We start from the raw sequence: 16,098 nt of genomic DNA, 5'->3' as shown, positions 1-16,098 counted from the left end.
TTTCTAGGAATCATATGTTGTCCATCCCCCACTCAGGCTTGAAAGTCCTCAAAGAGACCCACTATCCCATATCACTGCCCAGAGGGATGATGGGAGATGCAGCCTTGATCATGTGGCTTCCAGCATGATCATCTACTGCCTTCTGAGTAGAAGAACACACTGCAGAGCAGTTTACCTCATTTTACATTAGTTGCATGTAATCGCAATGTTTGAGTTAATTACCTACAGATATAGATGCAAAATTAAAATGAAACAAAACAAAAAAAACACAAAAAAATCAGAGGATAGTGGGTCCTTTTGTGGCTTTCAGAGTTACCAAACTAATTTTTCCACCTTTGCACAGGTGCTTTCAGTAGTTTTAAAATTATTTTTAAATATGTATTTTAGCCTTTTAAAGGAAAAGTATAAATTAAATTTCTTCATTGCAATTTTGTTTGTGCAAAAAGACCCACTATCAAGGAATGCTGCATGTGCTATTAAAATTGTTCCAAATGTCCATAAATTTGAGACTTTATGTACCTTTCTTTTTTATTGTTCACTTGTCCAGTGTTGTCAATATGTCTTCTTTTTTTTTTTCTTTTTTCTTTTTTTTTAATTACAAAAGAACAGAAGGAGTTAAATCAGTTTAAGGAACTTTAAATGTGCCCAATTACAGATAAGGTATTTTGTTGTAGTTATTGTACTGTATGTATCAGGTGTTCCTTGTTGAGTGTGTAATACATTGCGGAGAGAAGAAATTAACTTCCTTCCAATGCAAGAGATATTAACCTTGCATAATGATGTTATCTCAGTTATGTTAATTTTATTTTGCACATTACTTGTAGCTGCATACAGTTAGAAAACACCCTGGTTTGTGTTTGTCTCAGATGTTTCATTTTTTGCATTTTCGTATTAGAAATCAATAGAATGCTACATTCATGTGGGATTTGAGAATTAACTTCTTTATTTTCATCTTGGTTACATGAAGTTTCATTTCTCATTTTTGCTTTCTTATGACTATGGAACAACACATTTTGAACAAGTAATTTTCCTGACAAGAAAGAATGTATAGAAATATCTCCCTGCAATTAATTTCCAATGTTTACATTTTTTTAAACTAGACTGTGGAATTTATACAAATTAATATTAAATGGAGCTTACAGTCAAGTTTATGTAGTAGGTGTGCTGTAGCTAAGCCATGATTGTCTTTCCAGCATCAGCTGCAAGCTCTTGATGAAATGCCTGGTGCTGTCAGTGCAGAAAACCCTCTCTTCCCAATGCCTCAAGCACAATATAGCCGTTCTACTAATTACTTTGCCATTTAGTTATGTTCTGGTTTATGTATTTCATTTATTTCTAAATTTCATGCTGGCAGTGTTGTAGTGTTTCTAATCCTACCCCATCTCCCTCCTCCTGACCCGTCATGCGGTGCAAAGAACAAGTGAAGCTCCTTATTCAATTGCACTTCAGTATTTCATCAGTATGAATGTAAATTATATAAATATATAAAAACCTGCAGCTTTAACAACTGTAATACAGCCTTTAAAATTAGTTACATGTATAGATAATTAAATTCTTCATATAAAAGATAGACTAAAATGTGTTTGTTGTCTTGTTGCTGTGTACACAGAGAGTTCACCAAGTGGCGTTAGTGCATGTAATGAGTTTGCCACCAGAACAGCCTGAAGCCCACCTGTTTAATTTCAGAATGACACTTGTCTTGTTTCTTTGAATATTATTTCAATTTAATTACTCAGATTGATCATGATTATCTGCAACCTTTTGCACCTTTCTTTCTCTATTCAGTGGTTTCTACATGTTACAAATCAGTTGATATTTTTTGACACTATACTGGTAAATGAATTAAGTATTCTTTGTTGTTTTACCATGGGTTTATGTTGACTTAGGCTCTGTGTTTTATGCCAGAAGCTCTAGTCTTAAAACATGCAAACTTGCACAGATTTTCTTTCCTTTTAGGGTAGTATTTAACATGCACAATTTTTTCCTTTACCATTTTGCCATATAAAAACCAAAAAATAATTTTCTTCTCCATCATAGCCACTTGCTAAAAAATATGCTGTCTGGTATATGACAGAAATTGAACAGAATGTAATACCTGTAAATTTCAGTGCCCATTGTTTTGCTTACTGAGGATGATGTAACCAGATTTTACTCCACTATTTCAGTATTTTGTGCATTAAAATGTTATTTTAATGAAAGGATATCTCCATTTTCGCATATGAGCTGTTGTGTTGAAAGATTTATAACTTGACTAAAAGCATTTGTCCTAAGGGACATTTTGGGTTTTATGACTTCAGGCCAGAAACATACTTTCTCTATATATTGAAATATTGGCAATACTTTGGAAATAGAGGGTTCAGATGCTGCTTTTTTTTCCCATTACTTCAAGTGAGAAGAAAAAGAACCCTATTATAATAATCTGCAGGCTACATGTTTTCTAACATGCTTCTTAAAAATGCTGAAAGTGATGTCTCATAAAAGATTTTCAAAATCACAGCACCCTAAAAGTTCCTGGGGTGGTCAGTTTTCCAGTGAAGTGAAAAGAACAGCCCGAAGTTGTCCCTCTGTAGACACCCACCCACCCACATTTAAAATGTCCTAGACAAAGATATTCAAACCATTGTGGCTTATATTGACATACATTGTTGAAATACCTATAATGTTTATTTACTCAGTTATTAAAGTTCTTAAGTGTACTGCTATAGCTTGGCATGGTAGTGTTTAATCTTCCTCATAATCAGTGATTTCCCCTGAGTAGCAGGGAACAAGATATTGCACTTGCTCTTTCTTACCTGTCTGGATTTTTGTTTATATATATATTTATGAGAAAGGGAGTATGAAAGCAATTCTATAATAAAGAAAACTGATTATTTCCATCAAAAAGAGTAGTTTTCCAGGGTTGTGTCTCAATCCAGTTTTGACCCTCTCTGCTCCTTCCTGGTTCATCTGAAAAGACCTTTAGCCTCCTAAGGCATACGGTCCCCTCCCAAAGCCACAGATCCAGACTGCAGCAAGCAAACCTATTTCCAAAAGAACGCTTGCCTCTTGTGATGGAAATGTGCCCACACTCTTGTTTCTTCAGTCCTTGAATTTGTGGCTGCAAAGGCAACATGAATCCCAGTCAAGGCTGAAACAAGACTTGCATAGACAAAAATAAGAAACCATTCACATGATTTTCGATTTAGTCTGTATTTTAAGTTAACATTAAGCAAAAGAGCAGTCTCGCTGCTGCCTAGTCAATTGAATGCATTCTTTATATTAACTTTCGTGTGCCAAGTACCTTCTCCCTTTGCACAGGAGCTGTCACTTGAGGGATGTAGAGGAGACTGGATTTAGAGACCACTCCAAGTGGTGGTGGGCTTTTTTGTTCACAGTTTTTCTGCTTACCTCGAGAAGAATGTCCTCTGTATTCGGCTGCTGAGAAAGAATTCCCATGGATATTCTTTTGGGGAATTAATATCAATTCCAGTACTTTAAATCTGTCCAAGACATCTCGGAGTCTGAAATATGGGTTTATCAAGAACACTTTGCTTTATATTCAAAATCAGTTTTATTTAAATCTCAATTCTTTTGGCACTTCAGTGGCATCTCTTTCAGTCCCAGTGAGCTCACTGAACACATTTTAAAATGGCCTATTACCATAACCTTCCAGCAAGGCAGCAAAATAACTGCGTGTTCTGGTTTTGTTCTCTGGTTTTAAAGCAGTTCTTTTTAGTTCTTTATGATTATTGACTCCAGCTATTTAACTTCTTGTTAAATAGCTCCTTATATGCAGTCCTCTTCTGATTACAATAAATGGCTTATTTTTAACTTTTTTTTTAGACAACTTCAGTAAATCCAGGGACATCATATCTCAAATATTATTTAATCAGTTGAATTACAAGCTAAGTGCATGTACACAGACAACTGGGTAACAAGCTGCTGCTTAGCTAAATAGAGCACACTGCAGTGACCTTTTGATTCCAGACCCTGAAAGAATGTTTTCAGAAGGTTGTCCTGGATGCAGTTAAAAACGTAAATTATTTTCACAAAGACTTCATTTCCCGCATGTAGACTTTATGGGCTTTTGTACTTGTTGTTTGATAGCTTGCAAAGGAGTACTTTACCATGAATAAGGAGTCATTCTGAGTTATTGTCTATGTGAGGAGAAATCGTGAGAGTTATCTTAACTATCTGGCATAACCTAGTAATGTTAACAGTGTGTGTAAACATAACTCTGATACAGGCGACAAATTTCTATAGCTCGTTACTGCAAGTTTCACAGCTGTTTTGTTCCCCTCCCCTTTCCATACATCTTAATTTGGAATCTTCTTTAAAAAGAATAAAATCTGAGAAGTAACCCTGTAGCCCTGTAGTGCCCCTCCTCAGCACAAAAATTCAGATTGCAATGTCTGCGTAGAGCCGGAAACTAATTTGAATCAAACCTGTAACTCTTCTTCTGTAACTTTTTTTAATCCTGTGAAGCAACACAGAATAAGAAGTCAGATTTTAAAACAAATTTAATCTAGTTTAATTAAGCATTTCATAGAAAAGGTAGGTGTTAGTGTCTAAAGCTGGAAAGATGTTTATACCCGAGATAGCTGTCCTACAGCAAGTGGACGTAGAGCTTTTAGAAGGTTTTGGATTCCCTGTGGCCTTGGTCACAGGATTTAGCTCCATTTTCTAGCACAAGTTTCTCATTTGTTTCTTCGTGCCCTACCTACCTTTTTGAGTCTGACCCCTGGGTAGCAGCTGGCCCTAGCAGCCAGAAGGAAGCTCTGTGCCTATACGCCATTCAGTTCCTGACTTCTGCATTTGGTCTGTCCAGGTACCAGCTTTCACCCACAGGGTGCTGATCTGATGCTGCCGGCTCAGCTGAGTACCCACCAGTGGACAGCTGTGAACTGGTGCCAGCGCTAGCGGAGTGCTAGTCTGAACTGGACACAAATCAGTGTCACAGATAAAGGTTTCCTGTGCCCTGGCCTAGATGGCTGAAAGTGGATTCATGTTTTTCCATCACACTCATCTCTGCCAAATGCAGTTTTCTCTGCTGAATTGTTTCGTATGTTGGAGTAATTCTGGGTCCAGATGAGTGTTACAATCAACTGGTTTGATTCCTTCACTTTAATTTTTTTTGTGGCTGGGGGGAAGACCTGAAGCCAGGAAAGATGGTGGCTGGAGGTCTGCCCGAGAAGGTGAAAAAATAATAAAATGTTGTTTGAACTTTTAGAATACTACGTTTAGTTACCACATTTCTGGTTCCAAGTGAAGTACCTGTACAGCATCTTCATTTTTGCGGAAGACCACGTAAAATTGGACTGTGCAGTTCCTTCTGCTTGGATCTGTGGCTGATGCTCTTGACTGATTTGCTGTTACTGTACAGTAAGTGGTCATGGGCTCAAGATAGGTCCTGATTCATAATTCAAAGGTGAGATTTAAAGTTACCTGATGTGATGTTAAACAAGTCCAGGAGTTGGTTAACTTTGCCAATTTATATTTTTAGATGCATCCATGCTGTCACATGTAGGATTTTATTCTCCCCAAGCAGATTCTGGAAAGGGAGTAGTAGACATGTTCTGTTTTTTTCTGAAAGGACTTAGTAGGTTTCCTTCCCAGCTGTCTCACCTGTTGTCTTCCCCTCCTTCCCTTGATTGAAGGTGAAAACTTTTTTTTTTTCCCCCAGAAAATTAGGTATTAACCTAAAACACTGCATAAACATTTTGCTATTGCAAAATGAAGATGGTGGTAGTGTATCACAAGTGTATGTTGTTGAGGACTACACTCCAGCATGTTCTAAAATTAAAAAAAAAAAAAAGAAAATGAAAATTGTTATGAAACATCCTTGAGTTTGTTGCTTGGCCTGTGTGGATTGGCAGTGGCAATCTGTCCACCTGATAACAGCTGACTGGTGCAAACAGGAGGAGGAGGCACATGTGTTAGTGGTGACTGGTCTTGGCAAAAATGAAGTAAGGCTTAATATTTTGCAAGTGGCACTTGCCAGACTTGTTTCTAGATCCTATTTCCATCCGTCTCAGAGGGAAATGCTCAGCTCTAACAATAAATGGACATACTAGTCCAGTTGAGAAATTCTAAACATGCTGAAATTGTTGAAAACAGCTGTGAAATGGGATTTTGCATCACAGAAGCTTGAGATGGAGAGATCTGTTTGATTACCAGACTCTGTGCTGTCCTCAGCAAAAGCTTGAGATAGTTATGGGAGATTAGTGGTTGCATCTGAAGCTAGTTGATAAGAAGACTGAACAGTGAATGCTATAATTCATCTGAGTGAAGGAATGCTATCATGGTGTGCTATTCCTCCCTGCTTAAGGTTTTGGAGGAAAAGTGTGACATAATTTTTTACTGTTTCTGGTTCCCTATAGTAGAACAGATTCCCGTCTACTGTGATCTTGTCATTACATACTGGGCCAACATGAGGTTTTCAGTGAAATCTGGCAGTTATGTTGTTTAGAAAATCTCCCCAGATTAGAAGAAATCAGAAGTTGTGCCTATGTACATAGATTAGTGAATTCCAGAGCATAACCTTCCTTCTGAAAAAGCAACATCTCTTGCACATTGCTTTCAGGCTTAGTGGTTAGCTTGTAAAACCCCTATTTTCAGGGCTGACTTTGTAAGGAAAAGGAGCAACGCCTTTACCTCTTAGAATGATATTTGAAATTTTTTTTTACATTTCTGGAGTCCCTTAATCCTACAGGTCCTATGGTGATAGGAGGAGGTCAAAGCACGGATTTCTAGTTACAGCAGTTGTACGTTGGTTCTGTAAGTCCAGACAAGAGTAACCAGTCTGGTGAGTGTGTGCAAATGCTTCTGCTTGGGGTCGTACTGATTATTCAATTAAAGGGCAGACATTTGCATATTTTCAGTACTGTGAACATACCAAGTTAACTCTTGTGATTTCCCCATTCTTTTCTGAGTTTACTAGATTGTAGCTAAGGATTCAAATTCAGCATCTTCCAGATGGGATCCAACACTCTACTTTCTCAGAGCAGGAGAGAAAATATGAAAGAATGGGACACTCAGTAACTGAGATGACAAATACTGGTGCCTGATTTTAAGTAGCTGAATGGCTGCATGCATGAGGGACTATCTGTGTGCTTTAAGTTAGAAACATTAACCAGTTCTACGCTGAGGTAAAGTCCTGTACTTTACCCATGGCAGAGCTTTCCCATCTGTTGGTGGAAATGTCTGATATCAAGTGTGCTTTCTAGCCCCTAGCAGGAGTCTCTTTTAGCGAATGGAATTCATGAATGATATTATTACAGCTGCAAGTGGAATTTAGATGTTCATAAAAGTACTTTGCACAGTACTTTGGTGTCTGTGAAAAACTAGCTAGAGCCCTATGGCCTGACATTTCCACTTGGAAAGGAACCCAGTTCTTTGGTGTTTTTAATACAAAGACAAGAAAAATTTTTGTACTTGTGCACCTCATGAAGAAAATCCCCTATCAGAAAAGTGTCTCCTGCATGTTCTGCTCAGAAGGAGGAAGCAGGCTATTTTCCCAAATACTTAGTGTTCAAAAGTAGACCATTTGTTGAAGTTCAGAGTAGCCCATTTACATCTGGGTTGGCTGGCTGTCAAGCTAGCTGCTACAGTATATTACAATTCAAAATGTTAAATGCTTCCTCTGAAAGGTTGGTGGTTAGAAACCACACTTCAAACCAAGGTCATCAGCATCTTTGAACAGTAAACTTCCCCAGTCTCTAGAGAAAAACAGTTAAACACTTTGTTCACTTTTAATGAAGCTGATAGTGCATGGGGAGAACTAGTTCTGTTTGTTAGACCTCTGTTTTACATGATAACTAAGAAAAAGCTCTAAAAGCAGCCATTTATTAAACAGAAATGAAACTTTTGGCTTTTGAAATGTGCCTAGTGCATTGACTATTTTGGCATAAAATTATAATTCTCAAAACCTACTTTTTATTTCAAGCAAAATTTCAATTGCATCTTCTAAAGAACTGCAATGTACTGTATCTCAAAGGAGTGTTATCAATATGCTTATGCTTCCAATCTGATCTGTTTGCAGCTTCTTAATCATAGAGGAAACTACCTTGACTGTTTGTATCTACTTCCCCATCCCCTCCCCCCCCAAGTCAAATCTATCATTACCTTTTCAGGAGCACAGATTAGTTGAAACAGCAGTTGAAGGTAGTCCATGGAAAACTTAATGGTGGTACATGCGGACCTTGCTAGTGGCATAGTGCAGAATCAGCTCCTGAGTTATATTCAGGAAGCTAAAAATGCAGTAAATCCTATCTAACTATTGACTTTATATGCAGAGAACTGAAAGAGTTGTCAGGGGTGTGATGTGATTAGGAGACGTAGTGGTTCACTTTGTGAAAGCATATGCGAACATCTGATCTAAAAACATCCCTGTCGGGTCTCAGTAGGTTGGTGTCATTGTTGATGCTGGTGCACAATGTAAAAAAACACCTTGACCATTTTAAAGCCTGTGAAGTGAAGGTGCCCTTGAATATTCTTCAGTCAGAATTTTTTCCATAAGGAGAGGTTTTTTTAATGGGGAATATACTGAATTTGCCCATACTTTGCTGAGGAGTTGGGGAAAGAATTAAACTGAAGAATTTTGATTGTGTAGAAATAGTTGTAAATACTGCATTTTTAAAGCAAAATGTTTTCAACCTGTTTGAAATCACCTTTTCTTTTTGAAATGCATTTTATTTTATGCAGAAAAATAATAAAAAAAGTTTTAAAAGTGAAACAAGAAGAAAATATTGTGCCTGCCAGTCTTAGAAGAATTTAATTAAGCTCAGCTTAAAAATACTGGCTTACAGAAAAAATTGTAATTAAATGTTCTGTTCTAATTCAGAATAGAAAATAAAATTTGGATTCTAGAATTTACACAAAAATTCTAGCATGTACACAGGATAAATACAAGGGAGGTGTTTTGCAAAAATTAAAGGACAAAACTGATGGAAGATGGGTTCTTCGTTACAAAGTTTTCCCATGCTTTTAAAGACAAAGGAGAGCGATAATCAACCCCTTTGGCTTGGCCTGTACGTTAGTGAACTCTGTGGAGCAATCTCCACTGACCTTCATGTGTTCTGGCTCAAGTCCTTCAAATATTTAGAAGCAATTTTTAAATTGAAGTGTGAGGAAGTAAATAAGCTCTGCATTACCTTTAGGATGCCTACTTTGACTAGAAGGATAAAGGCAAACCTTGAATTTAGAGTATCAATAGGATGAGGGCTTATATATAATTCCAAAGTGCCCATCAGAGCATTAAGGTCACTATAGCACTCTTTCCTAATTCTGTTCCCTTATAGGATACCTCTACATTTTCTTTGGCAGTAATACCAGATGAAGTCTTTGCCCCCTTTTTTATTAACAGCCATCCATTTGGGGATTTGTTTTGCAGTGTGGCTCCAGTTGATTGACACAACTAAAGGGGACAGCGAACTTCAGAGTGAGGTTGGAAATGGGCAGGTGGCGGTGAGGGGGTCTTTAAAGCTTTGCCATCAGAGAAAAGTTAGCACTCAGAAATGGCCTTGATTTTTTTTTTTTTTTTTAAAAAGGTGTTAAATAAAATGTTTTGAGTCACTAAGAGATGAAGCATTGTTAGCATTGTGCCATTACTTGTGAATAATGATTAAGTGAACTGAACAGGCAGTGGTTACTGTTCATTAGGTGTTACTTGAACTGCTACAGATCTAAATCAATTTGCAAATGACCGTAAGTAAAATCTGGGATCCTTTTGTGTTTTCCAGGGTGTGCAGACTTGCATCTTCTGGATATGTTGACACCTACTGAAAGAAAAAGGCAAGGATACATCCACGAACTAATTGTCACGGAAGAGAACTATGTAAATGATCTGCAGTTGGTCACAGAGGTAAGAGGGCTCAGCAGCTTTAGAAGCAGGTTTTAATCACTCATCTTTTTAAAGTAAATCAATAATTTCACTGTGCCAACTCATTTTATATCACTGCTGTGTTTGACTTCCTAGGGATGTTCTGTATTACATTTTCACATCTATGTCTATATAGATATATAAATATATTTGCATGTGTGTATGGGTGCAACTAATGTTAAGCCCTTGTGTTACCATCACCAAAACAGTGATGTTTAAAGTATCATTCTAGTAAACCCTTTTTGCTCCTGATTTTGAATGTTTATTTCTTGTGTAGAAGTTCTTAAAGCTTGAAGTGCATTTTCCACATTCACAGTGGCACTCAGTTATCACTTACTGTGATTTTCTTTAAATGTTACAAGATGCATCTCTTGTGTGGAAAAAAAGGGAATTAGTACAGGCAACCGACAGACAATTCTTTTGACAGAAAAGGAAAGCCCTTTTTTGAAAAAGAGGTCAAGATATTAAAACCTGAGATGCTATGAGATAAATCAGAACTTCCGTAAAAGAGTCCAAAGTAAAATGTGTTTTCAGTTGTATTATCAAAGTAATCCTGGGATATTTTGCAGGAGACCTCTGACTAAAATTTCCACATTTCAAACAGATTATCCAGGTCATAATTAACACCACCAACACAGATTTAGAGTATTCTCTTTTAAAGCCATACACCGCTCACAAACGTATTATCAGGGAGCACTATGGATCTCTAGGGCACAGCACATGTTTGAAGTCTGTTCCACTGAGTGTCAAGTGCTACTCTGATGTAAAGTTTTCTCACTTCCAGACTAAGGATATAAGCGTCATCAGTCTTAGTCACTTTGATTATACTTACCGCATACTTTCTAAATTGCTTAATTTTCTGAATCTGTAGATCTTCCAGAAACCACTAATGGAATCTGAGCTGCTAACAGAAAAGGAAGTTGCTATGATTTTTGTTAATTGGAAGGAGCTGATTATGTGCAATATAAAACTACTGAAGTAAGTGTGGTTTTTTCCCCCCCTACTTAGCAATAACAAAATCATGGGCCTCTCCCCCCGCTTCTCCTTTTAGCTGCATGAAAATATTTGCCACTTATGCAAGTAGTAACCAAAAGGGCTATGCATTTTTCCTTGTAGGAAAAAGCAAAATATTAACAGTGTTTGCTATGACTTACTGTTGTTGTTGAGAGGAGTCCAGCAGTTCTTTGCTGAGTCAGTATTTGCACTTACTTTGCTCTTGATGTACGTGTGCTCCAGAAGGCGAGATCAACCTCTCCTGAAAGATTACTGCCTGCCAAGGCTACCCACAGTCCTGTCGTAGACTTTTACTTCCTCTGTCACAGCCCATACACAGCTCCAGTCGTATTATCTGTCAGTGCAAAACTGGGCACAACAACCTCCTCCCGTATCAGTTAGCTGATGCATTCCTTCAGTTATTATAGGCTTATAGCACCTGAATGACCTGTTTTGTGAGAAGCGGTGCCAACAAAGCCTAGTTTCCTATGGATTTGTGTGCAGTGTACCCCACACCTTTCCTTCCAAAGTCTCCAACTACTGCAACCCCAACTCTTTACCATGAAACTCCACGCAGTGCAAGTATCCTTATTTCTCCCTTCATTCTCTGTGGCCTCTGATGGATTCAGTTCCTTCCTACTTGCATCCTTCTCACCCATCCCTACTGCTTCAGCAAGACACAGTAAATGCTGTGGCTGGTTTGGAGGCACATGCACGCAGGTTGCTCATGTGGTCATTGCCAGAAAAAAACGAGTGAGGATTGAGTTAAAACTGCATCTTCATAAGCAAGAGGATTAATAAAGTTCCTTTCTTTGCTACTGAGCTGCTGATTTTGGTTGAACTTACTGGGATTTTATAACTTTGAGATAGTTCTTTTTTTGTAAAATGTATTTGAAAATGGCCCACAAGTTGAAAAGTTTTGGCAGTGATAGGACAAATGCAGACAGCTCAATGACAATAAACCTCCTTTCCTTAGGAAACCAGGCTAAAAACTAGAAGTAGCTTTGAGCTTAAAGTAGTGGTAAGGTTTTTATCCCTCATTCATAGGCATATCTGTTACTCTCTCTCAAAACGAATAGAAAAATGAATTACATTCCTTTTTATATTGTATCTGATCTGGCATTGCATTATGTTAATGTCAAATAACAGTTCAGTTACCACAAGAGGGAGAAATGTTGGCTGAGGGTGCAATCTTGATTATTGTATTCTTACAATAGGCAATAAATCTTGTGGCTGATCTATTTCTTATTCAGAGGTCTCTTTTTTCCAATAATGAATAAGAATCAAACCATTTATTTCATAAATGAGAAATCATTCTTTAGTGGTCTGCTTATAAAACACGCATGACTTTTTCATGTTTAGGGCTTTGCGTGTGCGTAAGAAGATGTCTGGAGAGAAGATGCCAGTGAAAATGATTGGTGACATACTGACAGCTCAGCTGCCACACATGCAGCCTTACATTCGGTTCTGTAGCTGCCAGCTCAATGGGGCAGCGCTCATCCAGCAGAAGACAGATGAAGTCCCTGAGTTCAAGGAGTTTGTTAAAGTAAGAGAAGAAGCAAGCGCCATGAATTTTGTACACTGTAAATTTAGCTCATCATTTTGCTAATTTGCAAAACATAATCTCCAACAGTGCTCTGTGTTGGGCTAGAATGAAGAGTCCTCAGACTTAAGCACTTATTGAAGGAATACATTTTGTCAAACAACTATAGAGCCATAAAATACTTTGTTTAATAATGGTTTTGCTGTAAAATGCTGGGACAGTAAGAAGAGGCCCTTCTCTTGTACAGGCAAGGCAGGTAAAAAAATATGTTGTAAAAAACGCAAGAAATTCTGTTGCACTGACATTGTGATCTAAGAACAGATTTAGCTGAGGCATGGTGTTCATTTGTTGCCTTACCTTTTCCTTTCTTGGAGGAGCTCATTTTGCAGGGTTTTAAACAAACTGACTAACACCATTTTACCTCTCTAATGTTTCAGAGGTTAGCAATGGATCCTCGCTGTAAAGGAATGCCACTATCAAGTTTTCTACTAAAGCCTATGCAACGGGTAACAAGATACCCACTAATAATTAAAAATGTATGTTCTTTTGCAAAGATGATGTTTTTGATGCTGCTTTGCTTATAGCTTAATTACAGGGTAGTTTCCCTATTTGTGTCAAGCTTTGTCACTGTTAGATACCTGATGTGCTAGGGAACATGGGGCACCCTTTTATATTTGATCACACTAGAAAAAATGTGGTGACTCATTTGGCTTCAGCAGAATGACTCGGTATTTCCATTAGAAAGAGAGGTGAAACTTGCACACAGAGAACCAGAAGGCAGTAAATGCTGAATGAAAACTTTAAAATTCAGATAACAGGAGTAATGGGTCAATCTTATGCTCATCTTTGCCTTTTTCCACAGTGTCATTTCCTCCCCATAGTCTGGTAAATGACTTTCAGTGTGTAAGCCTGAATGCCAAATTGTTGCAAGTCACCTTACTACGCAGCTTACATTGCTGGATAACTTACAGCCCCTTCCTAACTTTCATTTGTTGCCTAACGCTTACAATCCTGAATAATGCTATTGAACTTGGCTCAAGACTTTCACATGAAAGAATTATAAATTGGATATTTGCATTTAAGAGATTCCTTAAACAGTCATGGTTATACTTCTGTATATGGATGGAATTTGCATACTTATGTCCGAAGAGTGAGCAGTGTACTGATGCAAAGGCTGTGCAGGCAGGCATTCATTTCAGCTGTTCACAAACAGACTGTGAGTTTGTCTCCTGTTTTTCATGTTTGTCAAGGAGGAAAAGAAATTTGGAACATACTGGCTGGCTTTCATGAAAATAAATAAAACAGAAATATAGGGCTGACAATATGAATGCATTTTAACTGCAGATAAGAGAAAAGGCTAATGTATTTTATTTATCTGTAGATAATAGAAAACACTCCTGAAAACCACCCTGACCACAGTCACTTGAAGCACGCTCTTGAGAAAGCAGAAGAATTATGTTCTCAAGTAAATGAAGGCGTGCGGGAGAAGGAAAATTCAGATAGGCTGGAGTGGATCCAGGCTCATGTTCAGTGTGAAGGCCTGTCAGAGGTAAACAAAGTGCTATCTAGAGTAACGCAAATGTGGGCACACTTCGCCGCCGGTCGGGAAGAAACCATGGCTCACTTATGGCACTGCATCAGGGGACAAACAGTGTAATTAATCAAGTCATATAATCTTCAGTCCTTTGTTTTCATCTTTCTTTGGCTTCCTTTCACTCCTGCACGTGATCCTTTTTGCTGCTCATGTTATTGCCTTCTATATGATAAATGATGCTTTTGCTGCCTGGCTCTGGACTAGTATCAAGTTCAATGCTGCAATTTCCAGCTACGACTTTCCGGTTTGATAGCTCTTTATAATACAGAGGTTGTTGTGCTGCTGTGTCTCATCCTGAAGCTATACCTGACCATTCTGGAGTGCTTTAAAACTCATTCACAGAAAATATTTTTTGTGATAAAACTGTGTGTACATTTTGAAAACTCGAGAATACTGATCAAGTGTCTCTCAACTTTATAGAGAGAATCACTGCCTCCCATTACATACTGTTTTTTAAGGTAACATGCTAAGTTTCTCTGCTGAAACTATATTGAAAATATTGTGTTGGTATGTCCTGCAAAAGCATGGAGGATATTTTGATGGCCTCCCTATTATTGGTGAAGATAATAGAGGCAGATAGGTCACAACTTGATTTTCAAAGTATACATTGATTTTTCAGTTCTAGAAGATAAAAAAGTAATAAGCACTGGTTGGTTTATAAACTGGAAAAAATTGCATTTCATCTTATGAAATCTGTTTTAGGGGAAAGACATGTATGACAATGTCAGAAGGCTCAAAGATACATTCAGCTGTCTTACAACTACTACCTGAAGGAAGATGGCTGCTTTTATCTTCTGTACATGATGTCTGGCCCTAGAGCACCAAAAATATTACCTGAAAGACCAACTGGCTGCTTTCTGACACAGTAACACCAGTAGCAGCAGCCTTGAATTTGTGGCAAGGAGCAATCCAGCCTTCCCCCAGTCTGAGGTGTTTCTAATCTGTAAAGGGAGCCACTCCAGATCTAGCTGCCTGGCCAACTAGGATGGCAAGAACTGTACCATCACCTAGTGAAAATAAACATGAAAATCACACTTCAGGAAAGCGCAAGCCTCTACTCATCTGGTAACAACCTCCAGATGAGTCTTAAATTCTGCCAGTTCCAGCCAGTGGTCAGCAGCTGTCCTCTAACTCCAGGTATTGTGGGTACACGAAGACAGGCTATCTGCAGTTCCTTTGGTATGTTTTAATGGGTGAAATTCAAACACAATTCAGAAATCCAGGCCTTGTTAAGAAAGCTCAGCATTTGGAGAGGCCACTTGCATAGCTACTACTAATCCAGGACAAGTCATCATCAGCTCGGTTCCACTCACAGAGATGCATGCATGTGGCAGAGAAACTCAAAAGGAGGCACAAATGCTTTTGGCTTCTCTCTGACTGTCCAGGCCATGCCCTGTGCAACTGATGGGCTGCCTTAAAGTTAATTTTCGTGTGGCCTTTCTATGACTTGCACTGCTTATCATGCGCAAGGTAGAGACATTGCTCATCATCCCTGTGACACAAATTGAAACCAATGTCAGGACTCAAAACTATATTTGATCTCTTTCAGGGGAACCTCGATTGTTTTACTTTATACAGTGCGTTGTTGTTCTTCTTCTACTTTTCGCAGCAACTCGTATTTAATTCTGTTACAAACTGCTTGGGACCACGCAAGTTCCTGCACAGTGGGAAACTCTATAAAGCCAAGAGTAACAAGGAACTGTATGGCTTTCTGTTCAATGATTTCCTCCTCCTGACTCAGATCATAAAACCTCTTGGCTCTTCTGGCACAGACAAGGTCTTCAGCCCCAAGTCTAATCTGCAATACAAAATGTACAAAACTGTAAGTACCACTCTAAGGTGACTAAGATGGTTATATGCTAACAGCGCATATAGCAGGCAGCAGCTCCCATATTGGGTGTGTAAGCAATAGCCTTTATATAGAAGAGGTTTGAAAGTTTTGGCATATGCTGGGGCTTCCAGGGACTGATGGTGAGAAAGCTGGTTGTTTGCTTTAGCGAGATAAGAAAAGATGCTTTTGAAGTTTTGCTAAAACAGCCTCTTCAGCAAGAGGTCACATGTATCAGAGAGTGATGGGGAGAGTAGTGTTTGCTGCTCTTTGTGGGAAAG

The 16,098-nt window shown here is 38.3% G+C and overlaps 1 protein-coding gene across 6 annotated transcripts in view; it reads left to right on the top strand.

Annotated features, from left to right (window-relative positions):
* Nucleotides 1-16,098, top strand: part of ITSN1 (intersectin 1) — a 145,314-nt gene that overhangs the window by 116,412 nt on the left and 12,804 nt on the right. For 2 of the 6 annotated variants that reach the window (XM_075033767.1, XM_075033765.1), the window contains 6 exons: nt 9,720-9,841; nt 10,731-10,837; nt 12,215-12,398; nt 12,833-12,931; nt 13,777-13,944; nt 15,539-15,811. In XM_075033767.1, coding sequence (XP_074889868.1) covers nt 9,720-9,841; nt 10,731-10,837; nt 12,215-12,398; nt 12,833-12,931; nt 13,777-13,944; nt 15,539-15,811 — 953 coding nt within the window. Of the gene's footprint in view, nt 1-7; nt 2,881-9,719; nt 9,842-10,730; nt 10,838-12,214; nt 12,399-12,832; nt 12,932-13,776; nt 13,945-14,691; nt 15,497-15,538; nt 15,812-16,098 lie in introns of those variants that run through there. The other 4 variants (XM_075033766.1, XM_075033768.1, XM_075033769.1 and 1 more) reach the window with 4 other exon arrangements.

Source organism: Buteo buteo, chromosome 8, assembly GCF_964188355.1.
Source record: "Buteo buteo chromosome 8, bButBut1.hap1.1, whole genome shotgun sequence".
NCBI classification, from domain to species: Eukaryota; Metazoa; Chordata; class Aves; order Accipitriformes; family Accipitridae; genus Buteo; species Buteo buteo.
The sequence above is the reverse complement of the archived record's forward strand: the minus strand, read 5'-3'. Positions and strand labels throughout refer to the sequence as shown.